Source organism: Drosophila ananassae (genome assembly GCF_017639315.1).
Source record: "Drosophila ananassae strain 14024-0371.13 chromosome 4 unlocalized genomic scaffold, ASM1763931v2 tig00000054, whole genome shotgun sequence".
Lineage (NCBI taxonomy): Eukaryota > Metazoa > Arthropoda > Insecta > Diptera > Drosophilidae > Drosophila > Drosophila ananassae.
In genome coordinates, this window is record NW_025319037.1 from 7,246,546 (window position 1) to 7,259,172 (window position 12,627).

A 12,627-nucleotide genomic window follows, 5' to 3' on the forward strand; every position below is an offset into this window, starting at 1 on the left:
CACTGCGTTGCACACTTTTGACCAAAATTATAATACCCTCTGCAAGATACCCTCTGGTATATAAAGCGAAACAGGCCTCCCTAGTGGTCAACAGAGCTAGAAACCACCAAAAAAACCATCCGAAAAGCTAAACGCTCCAACGCTCTTCCTGTTTGGACATTGAAAATACAACCCAAGCGACTTGGCTTAGGAAAAGCCGATTCCAATCAGCCACAACTCTAGGTTATCTCATGATAGAAGATGTCGCTTGGACCAGTATAAGTGGGAAATCTCTAGCTACGCTGCTACATAATTACTTTTCTGGATGCTCCCCATAGACAGCACTCTGCTCGACAAAAGCGAACCATCTACCACAATCTTTGTAAAAATCAAATTTGTTCCACAAGTTCCTATACTGGGCAAAACATAGCTAGAAGACCTACATATCAGCTGAACCTATTCCGATGAACCAAAAAAATTATTGATTTTGTTAACCTTTCAGAAAAAAAAATATATAAGGAATAAATAATATTTTTTTGAAAAACCCTCTTCAGATTTTTATTTTAATATGATTTAAGAATTAAAGAAAAAAAATTTATGTAAATCGGAAAACAGGTTAACGAATTATAGACAGATTCCTATCTCTGAGATCATGAACCTATTAGTTGAGCGGCAGTGTTTATACACTAAAATGGGAAAATTATATGAAAAAAATTATACTTAAAAATAATGAAGAGCAAAAAAAAAAAGGAGAACGAGTAAAAGCTTTTGCTCAAATCAAGAGTGGGAAAAGAAACAGTTATATGGCTGATGAGCAAGACTATTTTTGTGAGTTGCAAAAATTTATCCATAGTATGTTACGACTTAAAATGTTGGCTTACCTGTTTATCCTTTTCCTTCTTTTCTTTCTTTTGTTTTCTCTCCAATTCTTTATGCTTGCGATCGGATTTATTTTGAGTAATTTCAACCCTATCCTTTTCTTTAGATTTGTTCTTTTTATCCTTTTTTTTCTTTATTTTTCCATCTTTTATTTTTTTTAACTTTTTATGGTGTTTGCGTATTTTTACCTCGAATGGAACTGGCCCAGTAGGTGTAATTGTAATATCGTCGTAGCTTGATATTTTGGACAAAAATGGTCGGGCTTCATAAATATTTAACTGTGGGTGTGACCCAGAACTTTCGTTACTGGAATGTATTTTAGGGTCCTTCGAACCAAAATCCAATCTAGACAATGGAATAAGGTCAGCCCCACCAGCTAAGCTGAACTTATCCGCTCCTATAAAATTGGGCAAGTTAAACGAAGTAAGTCCAGGGGTAGTAGATGGTTCTTTGGTATTTTTTTTTACTTTCGGAAGGGATAGTTTAACTTCTTTCTTTAAATAAATGGCTTCTGAGTTGCTTATCAAAGGTAAAGTGTGAAGACCATTATTTAAATCCACATGTAAGCCATCCCTACGTGTATCACTTGATGATACATATGACGGATTCTGCTGATGCACTGAGGATAATTGCTTATTTTGAGATATTAATGGGGATCGCCTTGAATCTCTATGTTGCATTGATTCATCCGATTCATCTGATACCTCAATGGGATCCCCTAAATTACCTGTGGGTAGGGATAACGATTTTTCTTGTTTCTGAGGATCATGAATAATTAAATTGCCCAAGCCTTTTACATCACGATTTAATGCAAGATCTATAAACAAAACAAATAATTAAATTTTTTTTTTAATTTTTATTTTAGCTACCTCTTACTTTCAGATAATTTCATGTTTTCAGGTACCAAAGGAGCAACATTACAATAATTTTGGTCCGAATTAACCTCCGTTTTAGGGCATGGCAGATGTTCTTGAGGAATTGTACCTGAAAAATGTACAAATATTACCCATATTATTTACAATATACCGGAAAACATATCTGTATTAATCAATTCAGTATGTTTGACCTATGATTAAAATGTAAAGTAAATTAAATTAGGGTTATGTGTTAATTATTAATAGAATACAATTGGATTGCCTTTAATAATTACATAAAATGATTAAAAACAACACATTTTTTACCCTTTACAGAGGTTATTATAAATATATAAAATAATATATATCGGATCGTATATAGCTGACCGATTCTTATGAGAACTTCATTATCGAATCAATATGCTAATAAAAATGTTGGAAACAGCCCCAAGCATCTTAAAAAAAGGAAAGTTTGTGCCATTTCCGATCGTTCAGTTATATGGCAGCTTTACGATATAGTCGGGCAATCCTTATGAAATTGGCAAATTTGACAAATCAGATTACTTTGCCCAATATAGAATCTGTACCAAGTACCATTTTTCTAACTTAAAAAACACCAAAGTTATGCCCATTTCGATCTTCCTATGGCAGCTATAAGATATAGTCGGCCGATCCTTATGAAGTTTTGTACATAAGATATTTTGGTCATATATAAATGTGTGGAAAGTCCCAACCCTCTAACTTAAAAAACACCAGAGTTATGGAATTTCCGATCAATCAGTTATATGGCAGCTATAGGGTATAGTCGACCGATCCCGGCCGTTCCGACTTATGTACTACCTGTAAGAAAAAAAAGGATGTGTGCAAAGTTTCAACACGATAGCTCTAAAACTGAGAGACTAGTTTGCGTAGAAACCGACAGACAGACGGACATGCTCAAATCGACTCAGGAGGTTATCCTGATCAATAATATATATACTTTATAGGGTCGGACATGTCTCCTTCACTGCGTTGCACACTTTTGACCAAAATTATAATACCCTCTGCAAGGCTATAAAAAACGCAAAAAACAACTTATGCAATTTTGTAGATCTGCGTAATTTGTATGTTGTTTTTTCTCTATAATTATACCCTTTCCTTTCTTGTTTTTGTTATAATTTATGAAAGTGTTCATCTCCTTGTCGCTGCAACACCGACAATTTGATATATTTTAATTTGATTTTCCTACGGGGTAACATTTGCTCAGCTCTCTTATCTAACTTCATTCAAACTACTCGGGAATTTATTGTGAGCAAATTTAGGGTTAATTAAGTTACGTCTAGGAATATAATTAGTGTTCTGAAAATCAGGGAAGGGTTGGTACCCACTGACACGTCGTCTCAGATGTGCTAAAATTTATCGCTATCAGAGCGATCAAGAAAGCTCGATTGGTGAATTGGGAGCCACTATCACACACGAGAGCTTTGGAACCTCGAAGTGAGAGAGAATCCTTTTGCGGAGGGCTCGTATTAAAGTCGCTGCGGTGGCCTTTCTAAAAGGTTCTAGTTCAACCCAATTGGGAAAGTCGAAGAAAATACGTAATGTTGTATTCTCTTGTTCCCGAATTTGTTGGTAACATAAAAATTCCTATTAGCTTAAGAATTCCCCTTACTACAAGGCATTCCATTTCCATTGTAGGGTCATCTTTGCGGAAAAATCAAGAAAGTAATGGAGCATTCGTACGTAGTTCTTTAAGTATATCGAAGACGGTTTGTTGCTCGTTAACCCAGTTCCATTGACGATTCTTCCTTAACTATCCACGGCGTCGTGCCGCAGGCATGGGATTCGAACAAGAGCTTGGACTAGGGGCGCAAGATTGTTTTTCGATGTCCAAACTTCGAAGATCTGATGGTTTGGTTTTTTTTGCGCGGTTCCTACTGCATACGTACAGCCCACCTCCCGTCCAATCGACCGAGGGACGTTGACGCGTAACGTACGGCTCGAGTCGCGGGAATAGATCCGAGATAGTTTAAGAGAAGAGTAAGATATCACGAGGAAGAGTGTTGCACAGATAAGACGTTTAATATAAGAGATTTAAGATTGTTAGTGGAGCAAAGTGACAAGACGTGGTAGAGACCATTGTAGTCTGAACATAATACCCTGAACGGATCGTGTTGGGCATATGTCGACGAAAGTTTCTAGTCCTTCTACTAGGAACGTTAAAATTAATGCGTGTTAGTAAATGCTGGCTGTCTACATTTCCATAAATAAGATTATATAGAAACATGACACCCAGCATCGGCAGCGGTAAATTTAAGTCTCAAATCTAATAAGACACCTATGTAGATCGTTAACCTGAGTTAATCGTTCTAAGGCGTTCCCATAGAGAAAGTACATAGCCTGGTGAGGACTAGAACGGCAAAAAGACATGTGTTTACATTTCGATCCATTAAGCTTAAGGTTATTAGCTAAACACCAATTTTAAAGTATATTCAAATCGGATTGAAGTCTAGACTGGGCACTATTGAATTTATACTGAAGGCATAGCTTAACGTCATCAGCGTACAGGCAAGGGGCCAGTCGTTAATAAGCAGTGTGAAAAGTCGGGCTCCAAGGTGGCTTCCTTGGAGCACCCCAGATGTTGCGCGGACTAAACGCGAGGTAACATCTTTAAAGAAGACACGTTGGGTTCTCCCAGATAAGTAGCTCGAAATCCAGATAAGAAGATCAGTTGGGAATCCTAAAAAACTAAGTTTACATTAAGAAGCGAATGGTTAACAGATGCTTTACTGAAGTCAGTGTAAATGACGTCTGTTTGTAAGCCATTCCTGAACCCATCCGTGATAAATAAGCTCCAATAAGTTGGTAGTGGTGTAGCGGCACTTCATGAAGACATGCTGGCACGGAGTTATTATTAAACTACATTAGCGCTAAAGAGCTTAACGAGCGGTTTGCACAGAGCCTCGGCGCAGTTTTTCAGAACACAGCCTGGTACTCCATCAGGGCCTGGCGAATATACGGGCTTAACCTTAAGAAGATCCGATAACACATCACGTTGATCGATGGGCAAAATATAAGGTTGGCTGATTCGATATTATAAGTGTAAGGCTGAGCTGGACTGCTGCTAGGTGAATACGTTGTCTGAAAAAACTGTGCAAAGAGATCAGCCTTTGCCTGATCCGTGTTAGCATAAGAGTTCTCAAACGTAAGCAGTGGGGGAAAAGATACATGTTTACGCTTAGTGTTTACAAAGTTATAAAACTGCTTCGGATCCTGAGTAAACTGAATCCTGCAGCGGCGAATATAACTCCTATAACATTATGCGTTATGCACGGTGAAATTGGACCGAGCTACTAAGTATCTTGAATAACTAACTGTACAGCCAGATACTCTGTTTATTTAAAAGTCTACTCTACTATTCCTTAAATTTATAAGGTGCCTTGTATACCAAGGCGGATTCGTTGAAGCGGACGGATATTTCCACGGCACGCAAACGTCGAAAAATATGTTCAAAGTGTAATACAATTTTTGTGATGCGATGTTCAATTAGCCTAGATAACTAAATTGCGACGCAGTTAGCCGCAGGAACCCGATCGCGGCGGCGAAGGCTAATAGTTACTTATTCTAGTTGCATCGAAATCCCTGTATCCATTCCTGCGTCCGGGTTCTATGTAGTCGTCAGACGAAAATACGTTAGCTTCTGGCAAGTTGGTTCACCTCGGCATTGGTTTGGATTGCAGGTGCTCGCTGGCCCCCTTTCCTTGGATTTTAAGTTCCACCACAATTTATTAGTATTTTATTTTACTTGGTTTATGCAAGTCAGTAGTTTTTACCTACAAGTCCATTCGGTTTGGCGATCGCTGACAAAAGAGGCTCAGATCCTTTGTTCTTTGGGCCCACTTGATTTGTAAATGCGTCCCCCGAACGAGTATCGCTGGTGATCAGATGACTGTTGTAGCACAAATGATACAAAAAAAAATAAACAAGAAAGAAAAGCTATCTTCGGGCAGAGCCAAAGTTTATATACCCTGGCAGTAAGGTAGAAGCTTATATTATTATATATATATCGGATGGTGTATAGTTGTCCGATCCTTATGAGAATTTCAGCATCAAATCAATTTTCTAATAAACATGTTTGAAACAATTCCGATCCTTCTATGGCGGATATAGGATATAGTCGGCCGATTCCGGCCGTTCCGACTGTCTGCAAACAAAAGAAGAATGTGTGCCAAATTTTAACTCGATAGCTTTAAAACTGAGAGACAAATTTGTGTAGAAGTAAACAGACAGGCAGACGGAAAGACGGACATGCTCATATCGACTCAGGTGATCCTCATCAAGAATATATATTTCTTTTATAGGGACGGAGACGCCTCCTTCACTGCGTTGCACACTTTTGACCAAAATTATAATAACCTCTGCAAGGGTATAAAAACAAAGGAAAGCTAACTTCGGGCGAAGTCGAAGTTGATATATCCTTGCAGTTAAGTAGCAGAATATATTATATATATTTATACCCTTAAACAGATGATCCGTTGGACCGTAGTTCCATAGGCCAATAATCGAAAAACTATCGTTCCATTCTTCAAGCAGAACCAAAGAACACCATTTAATTTTAATAGTCCATTTAAGCTCTGGTTATAAATATAAGGCAAATTGCCATTTATTAGAATATAGAATAGTAGAATAGGATAATAGGATATAGTATAGTAAGACTGCGGCTGGACGACTGCAACTGGACGACTGCGGCTGGACGACTGCAACTGGACGACTGCGGCTGGACGACTGCAACTGGACGACTGCGACTGGACGACTGCAACTGGACGACTGCGGCTGGACGACTGCAACTCACACCAACTGCTGGTTCCAACTCTTCACTGCTGACTCCGATTCACACTTCATACTCGCTCTCGCCTCATCTCCCATCTTACATTCGGCCCTCCTGATTAGTCATCGGCCTCTGATGACCAAGCCTCATCGTTGTCCTCCGCATAACGCCACAGCTTCATATTGTCGTTGCTTGTAGCGGTGTTCCTAGGCCCTTCTGAGTCGCCAACTTTACGGACCTCATAACGCCCGCTGCGTTTCACCTTCGTGATTTCATATGGACCAAGGTATTCGCTAGCTAGTTTTCTACCAGCCACGAACTGCGTACGGCGAATAGCAACTAGATCACCCATCTTGTAGCCATAATTGTTCTTTCTTTTTCTATCAAACGCTTTTTTATAGTCCTCTTGTGCCTGCTGAATTTCCACCTTAGCCTCCTGCCTGGTTTTCTGTCTCTCTTCGTCGAAACTGTTGTACATTTCCTCCTCTAGCATTTGCAGCATATTACCATTAGCATCATTCCTCATCTTAATGCCAAACATAAGTTCGAATGGCGAGCGCTTCGTAGACTTGTGTATTGTGCCGTTGATGACTCTCTGTACCTTTGGCACAAAATGAAACCACTTGTCGGGCTTATCCGCTGACAGCTTTGAGATTATGGCCAAAATGGAACGATTCACGCGTTCGACTTGACCGTTTCCTCTTGGGACTCCTGTGGTGCTCCATACATGCTCGATCCCGTTTTCCTTAACATACGCCTCAAAAGCAGCTGACGTAAATGCCGATCCACGATCACTGATGATTCGACTAGGATTACCGAAAACATCTGACCAGTTGTTTAGCTTTTGCAAAACCTCTTCACTGCTGGTGGTTTTAGTTGGATACAGCCAGACAAACTTTGTGAAGCCATCCACAATCGCAAATATGTGTTTATATTGCTTGGCTGTGGCATCCATTATCCCCAAGTGGTCTACGTGTACGGTGTGTAACGGTTCTACTCCTTTGTCGATACTGTGAAGAAATCCCTCTTTTTTGCCCAATTTTTTGTTGTAGATGATGCATTTGATACAGTTATTGATGACCTTAGCCACCTTTCCTTCCAAATGTGGAATCCAATAGTTTTGTTGGATAGAATGCATTGTTTTCTGAGTACCAAAATGGCCAACTTTGTGTGCTTCTGTGATGACCTCCTTTTCCATAATCTTTGGGACTACAAGCACATCAGTGCCTTCGACTGATCTGTACAATAGGCCTCCTTTGATTTTAAAATTTTCATAAGGTCGGCTGGATAAAATTTCTAAAATCGCTTTGATCATGGCATCATCGTGCTGCGCTTTCTGCAGTCTGGCAGAAACTTCTGCAGAGACTACCATTATCTGATGTGGGTAGCGGCTTAAACAATCAACGTGCTTCAATCGGGTGCCAGGCCTATGTTCCACTTCGAAGTCAAACTGCTCCATGTATACAACCCATTCTGCCACGTCACGCGGAACATCTCGCTTCTTAAGGGTTTGCTTGAACGCGGCACAGTCGATAATCAGTTTGAATGAAATGCGAAGTAGGTATTGGCGAAACTTTTTAAAAGCCAAATACACTGCTTTTGCCTCCAGTATATAACTGTGCTTCTTCGATTCGGCCGGTGTAGTTTTCTTACTCCAGTAGCAGACTGGATACAACTGCTCGTCGTACCACTGCAGCAATGTGGCACCAAACCCATCCTTCGAGGCATCTGTGTGGAGCTCTGTTCTGGCATCTCTATTATAAATTCTTAGAACAGGCTTCGAGATAAGTGCATCCTTCAATTCTTTCAGCGATTTTAACTCGGCATACTCCATTCGGAACAACTCATTTTTGCGCAAAAGGTTTGTCAGCGGCTTTGCGATCTGGGAATATCCTCGAATGAACTTGCGAAAAAACCCCGTGAGACCCAGAAAAGACTGCAGAGCTTTAATATTCTGCGGCACTGGAAATTTTTCGACTGCTTTTGTTTTTTCTGTTCCCGGCTTGATTTTGCCTTCTTCAATTACATGGCCTAGAAAATGGATTTTCGTCTGGAGAAAATGGCACTTCTTCCATTTTATCTTTAGGCCATACTCTGCTGACTTCTTGAACACGCTCTCCATTTTCCTCAGACATTCGTCCGCTGTTACTGCATGTATGATTATATCATCCATATACAGATCCAAAACATCATCGTTCATTAGCTTTTGGAACACATGGTTGACAAAACGAATAAAAACTGCTGGAGAATTGCGAAACCCAAATGGTGCTTTGTTGAATTCAAAAAGGCCCTCCTTTGTAATGAAAGCGGTGTACTTTCTGCTCTTTTCTTCGACCGGCACATGGAAAAACCCGTTTTCCAAATCCATAACTGTGAAGAACTTGGCCCTCTGCAGCTTTTCCAGCACGTCGTCAATAACAGGTACCGGGAAGCAATCTTTAAGTACCATTTTGTTGAGCTGCCGGTAGTCGACACAAATGCGGTTGCTTCCATCCTTCTTTTTGACAACCACTATGCGGCTGGCAAAATTAGACGTTGACTGCCGAATTACGCCTGTATCAAGCCACTCCTTGACTTGATGTTTTACCGCTTCTGCCTCGTTGGCGGCGATACAACTTGGTGCCTGCCGAAAAGGCACAATGTTATTATCCGGCACGATCTTGAGCTCGATCGGGCATTCGGCTGTTTTTTCCATCATATTGAACTCGCTCACCATGGTTTCAACTGCTTCTTTAAACTGCGGAGGAGTTTCTATATCAGTGTTGGTCTCAATAACATTTAGAATACTTAGCTGATTCGATTCCACAGTTTCCTCCCCAGCAGGGGGAGAAAACTCGAAGCCGGCTGCTGTCATCTTTACCCTAAATTTTGCCACAAAGTCGTATCCTAGTAAGGCATCACAGACCATGGCATTTTCCGGCACGACCAGGAACCTGTGTGTAAGCTTCATTTCGTCGATTTTGGCCTCTGCATTGAATTGACCAAGCGGGCGCGTCACGCCATTTCCAAGACCTCGTAGGGTAGAGACACTCTGCTGCAGACTAACACCACTCATTTTCTTGACCACGGCTTCTTTAATGATTGAGACGTCAGCTCCAGTATCCACTAGAGCTTCCACCCAGATGTCACCGATGCACAACTTTTTAAGTCGACGTTCCTCATAGGCAAGTTTTATTTTTGGTGCTGTACCACAGTTTTTCGCCATGTGTCCGCTTTCGTTGCAGCGAAAACACTTAACCTCACTTTTGCAGTCTTTTCGAATGTGATCTTGGGCACCACAATTAAAACAATGCTGCTTTTTCCCAGCATTTGCCTGTGCGCCGTATTTACTTCTATTCGGCTGAATTTGTCGTTTCTCATCTTTCTCATAGATATGATTACTTTCATACACTTCGTACTTTTCTCTCAGTTCTTTAAATGATGCACAGCCGTAAAGCGTAAATTTAAAGTCACTTTTGAGATTCAGACCATCTACCACATATTTTATTACTGATTCTGTGTCTATGACTCCACGCGCAGCAATGCGTTTCATTTGCAGAAGGTACTCATGAAAACTTTCGTTTTTAAGCTTCACACGCGCCATCAATTGCTTGTTTATTTCGGCGCTGCCTACTTTTACTCTAGAAAATTCATCAATTAACACTTCCCGCAATGTATCGTACTCATACACAATTGCCGACTCCAAAAATAGTGCGGCTGTATGGGTCATCTTGGCACGAGCTTGCACATATTTTTGTTTTTCACTGAGCCCATATGCGTCGGCATTCAACTCAAAATTTTGAAACCACGCCTTCACTTGCATATTACTACCGTCGAATTCGGGTATAATTTTTGCGAAGTTTTCCACAATCAGCTTTCCCTCATCTTTCTGAACTTCGTCTGCCCGAATTTTTAAAGTTAACAACTGTACTAACTGCTGGAGCATTTCATTATTTTGTGTAACTAAATTCATGTCACCTTGAACACCCGTGTTCTCCTTTCTTTCAACTTTTTTTTCCATCGCTTTTGCAACTTTTTCAGATTCTTTTGTCTCTGACATTATCATGCGTGATCGCAGCGAGTATAATTCTCTCGCTTGCACAACTAACGGCTTTACGTTTGGCTTCTCTTCTTTTTGTGTGTCTGCTTTTTCTTTTGCGGCTGCTTGCAGTAATTTTGCCTTTCCTCTTCTCACTGTCGTTTTTTCTTCGTCGTCGGTTCCTGGTTTTTTTTCGTTCATATGCAAGAATTACTCAGGCGCCAAATTTACTTATGCACTCTTTTTTCCGTTGTTTTTGGTTGAGCCCCCAAATATAAGGCAAATTGCCATTTATTAGAATATAGAATAGTAGAATAGGATAATAGGATATAGTATAGTAAGACTGCGGCTGGACGACTGCAACTGGACGACTGCGGCTGGACGACTGCAACTGGACGACTGCGGCTGGACGACTGCAACTGGACGACTGCGACTGGACGACTGCAACTGGACGACTGCGGCTGGACGACTGCAACTCACACCAACTGCTGGTTCCAACTCTTCACTGCTGACTCCGATTCACACTTCATACTCGCTCTCGCCTCATCTCCCATCTTACATAAATTTCTAAAATTTAAGCTCACTTTAAATGCATATCACGACTTTAAAAGTAAAAGTAATCAATAAGAAATTTTCCAAAATTTTAATCGATTTTGAAAATGATGCTATCTAATTTATATTCTCAAAAAAAGTTACTTTGTAAGTTACTTATGTAGATGTACTTATTTGCATAACCTCCCCTTTTCCATACCATAACAAATATCATAAATGAAACGCTCTCATCAAGAATCATCATTTATGCGCTGCAGCAGCGCTATTGAATTATGTTGCCCAAACAGTAATCTGTACCAAGTCCCAGCTTTCTAACTTAAAAAACACCAAAGTTATGCCAATTCCGATCGTTGTATGACAGCTATAGGATATAGTCAGCCGATCCTTATGAAATTTTGTAGACAAGATATTTAGGTCAAATATAACATGTGTGGAAAGTCCCAACCCTCTAACTTAAAAAACACCAAAGTTATGGCATTTCCGATCAATCAGTTATATGGCAGCTATAGGATATAGTCGACCGATCCCGGCCGTTCCGACTTATATACTACCTACAAAGGAAAGAAGGGTGTGTGCAAAGTTTCAACTCGATAGCTCCAAAACTGAGAGACTAGTTTGCGTAAAAACCGACAGACAGACAGACGGACAGACAGACAGACGGACAGACGGACATGCTCATATCGACTCAGGAGGTGATCCTGATCAAGAATAAATATACTTTTTAGGGTCGGAAATGTCTCCTTCACTGCGTTGCACACTTTTGACCAAAATTATAATACCCTCTGCAAGGGTATAAAAATGCGATTCCCTAAAAAAAAATGCCGAATTCTCGCTTCCAGCTTTTTGATAGCGGCCGAATAAAACCAATTGCAATTCCGGTTTATAATTTATTGAGAGCTCATTCTGCGCAATATCACAAAATAGCGGCCCGTCAATAAAGACTCCAAAATATGCAAGAAGAAGAACAGCTTTGGCGCAGAAGCTCTTCCAAAGCTCCCAAAAGCGCATGCGCTACAAATGACAAAAAAGTGTATGCGAATCTGGGAGACAAAAGAGAAGATTAAATGCCGCTACAGCTAAACAAGTTATCAATTTTCTAATTGATTTATCTGGTGACTGCTTAGCCCAACATCCTCCCCCCTATTGAAAGGAAGGCCTTCAATAACAATTCTGGAAGGGCAGCAGGACACATCTTGTAATGGATTATTCCACGGGTTGCGTAGTTGCATTCACAGTAGCACCCAAAATTGGCATATTTCTGGGAATTAATTTTGGCTGAATAAAAGAATCAATCGAAAATACGTAAAGTAGGTCTTATAGCAATACTAAAAGAGTACACAATGTGATTTTTTTAATAATAACAAGAAAGGAAAGCTAACTTTGGGCGGATCCGAAGTTTATATACCCTTGCAGTTGAGTCGCTAAGTGGCGACACGCATCTTATATTATTAGATATATAGCGGATCGTATATAGTCGGCCGATCCTTATGAAATTTGGCATATCGAATTATTTTGCCCAAAGAGGCACCCATTGGCAC

At 40.3% G+C, this 12,627-nt stretch overlaps 1 protein-coding gene across 4 annotated transcripts in view; it reads right to left on the reverse strand.

Moving 5' to 3' along the window:
• Window positions 1–12,627, reverse strand: part of LOC6505487 (transcription initiation factor TFIID subunit 3) — a 76,837-nt gene that overhangs the window by 19,287 nt on the left and 44,923 nt on the right. For 3 of the 4 annotated variants that reach the window (XM_032455898.1, XM_032455897.1, XM_032455896.1), the window contains 2 exons: window positions 1,735–1,842; window positions 861–1,675 (listed from right to left, as the gene is read on the reverse strand). In XM_032455898.1, the coding sequence (XP_032311789.1) occupies window positions 861–1,675; window positions 1,735–1,842 (923 nt within the window). Of the gene's footprint in view, window positions 1–860; window positions 1,676–1,734; window positions 1,843–10,807; window positions 11,105–12,627 lie in introns of those variants that run through there. The other variant, XM_032455899.1, reaches the window with a different exon arrangement.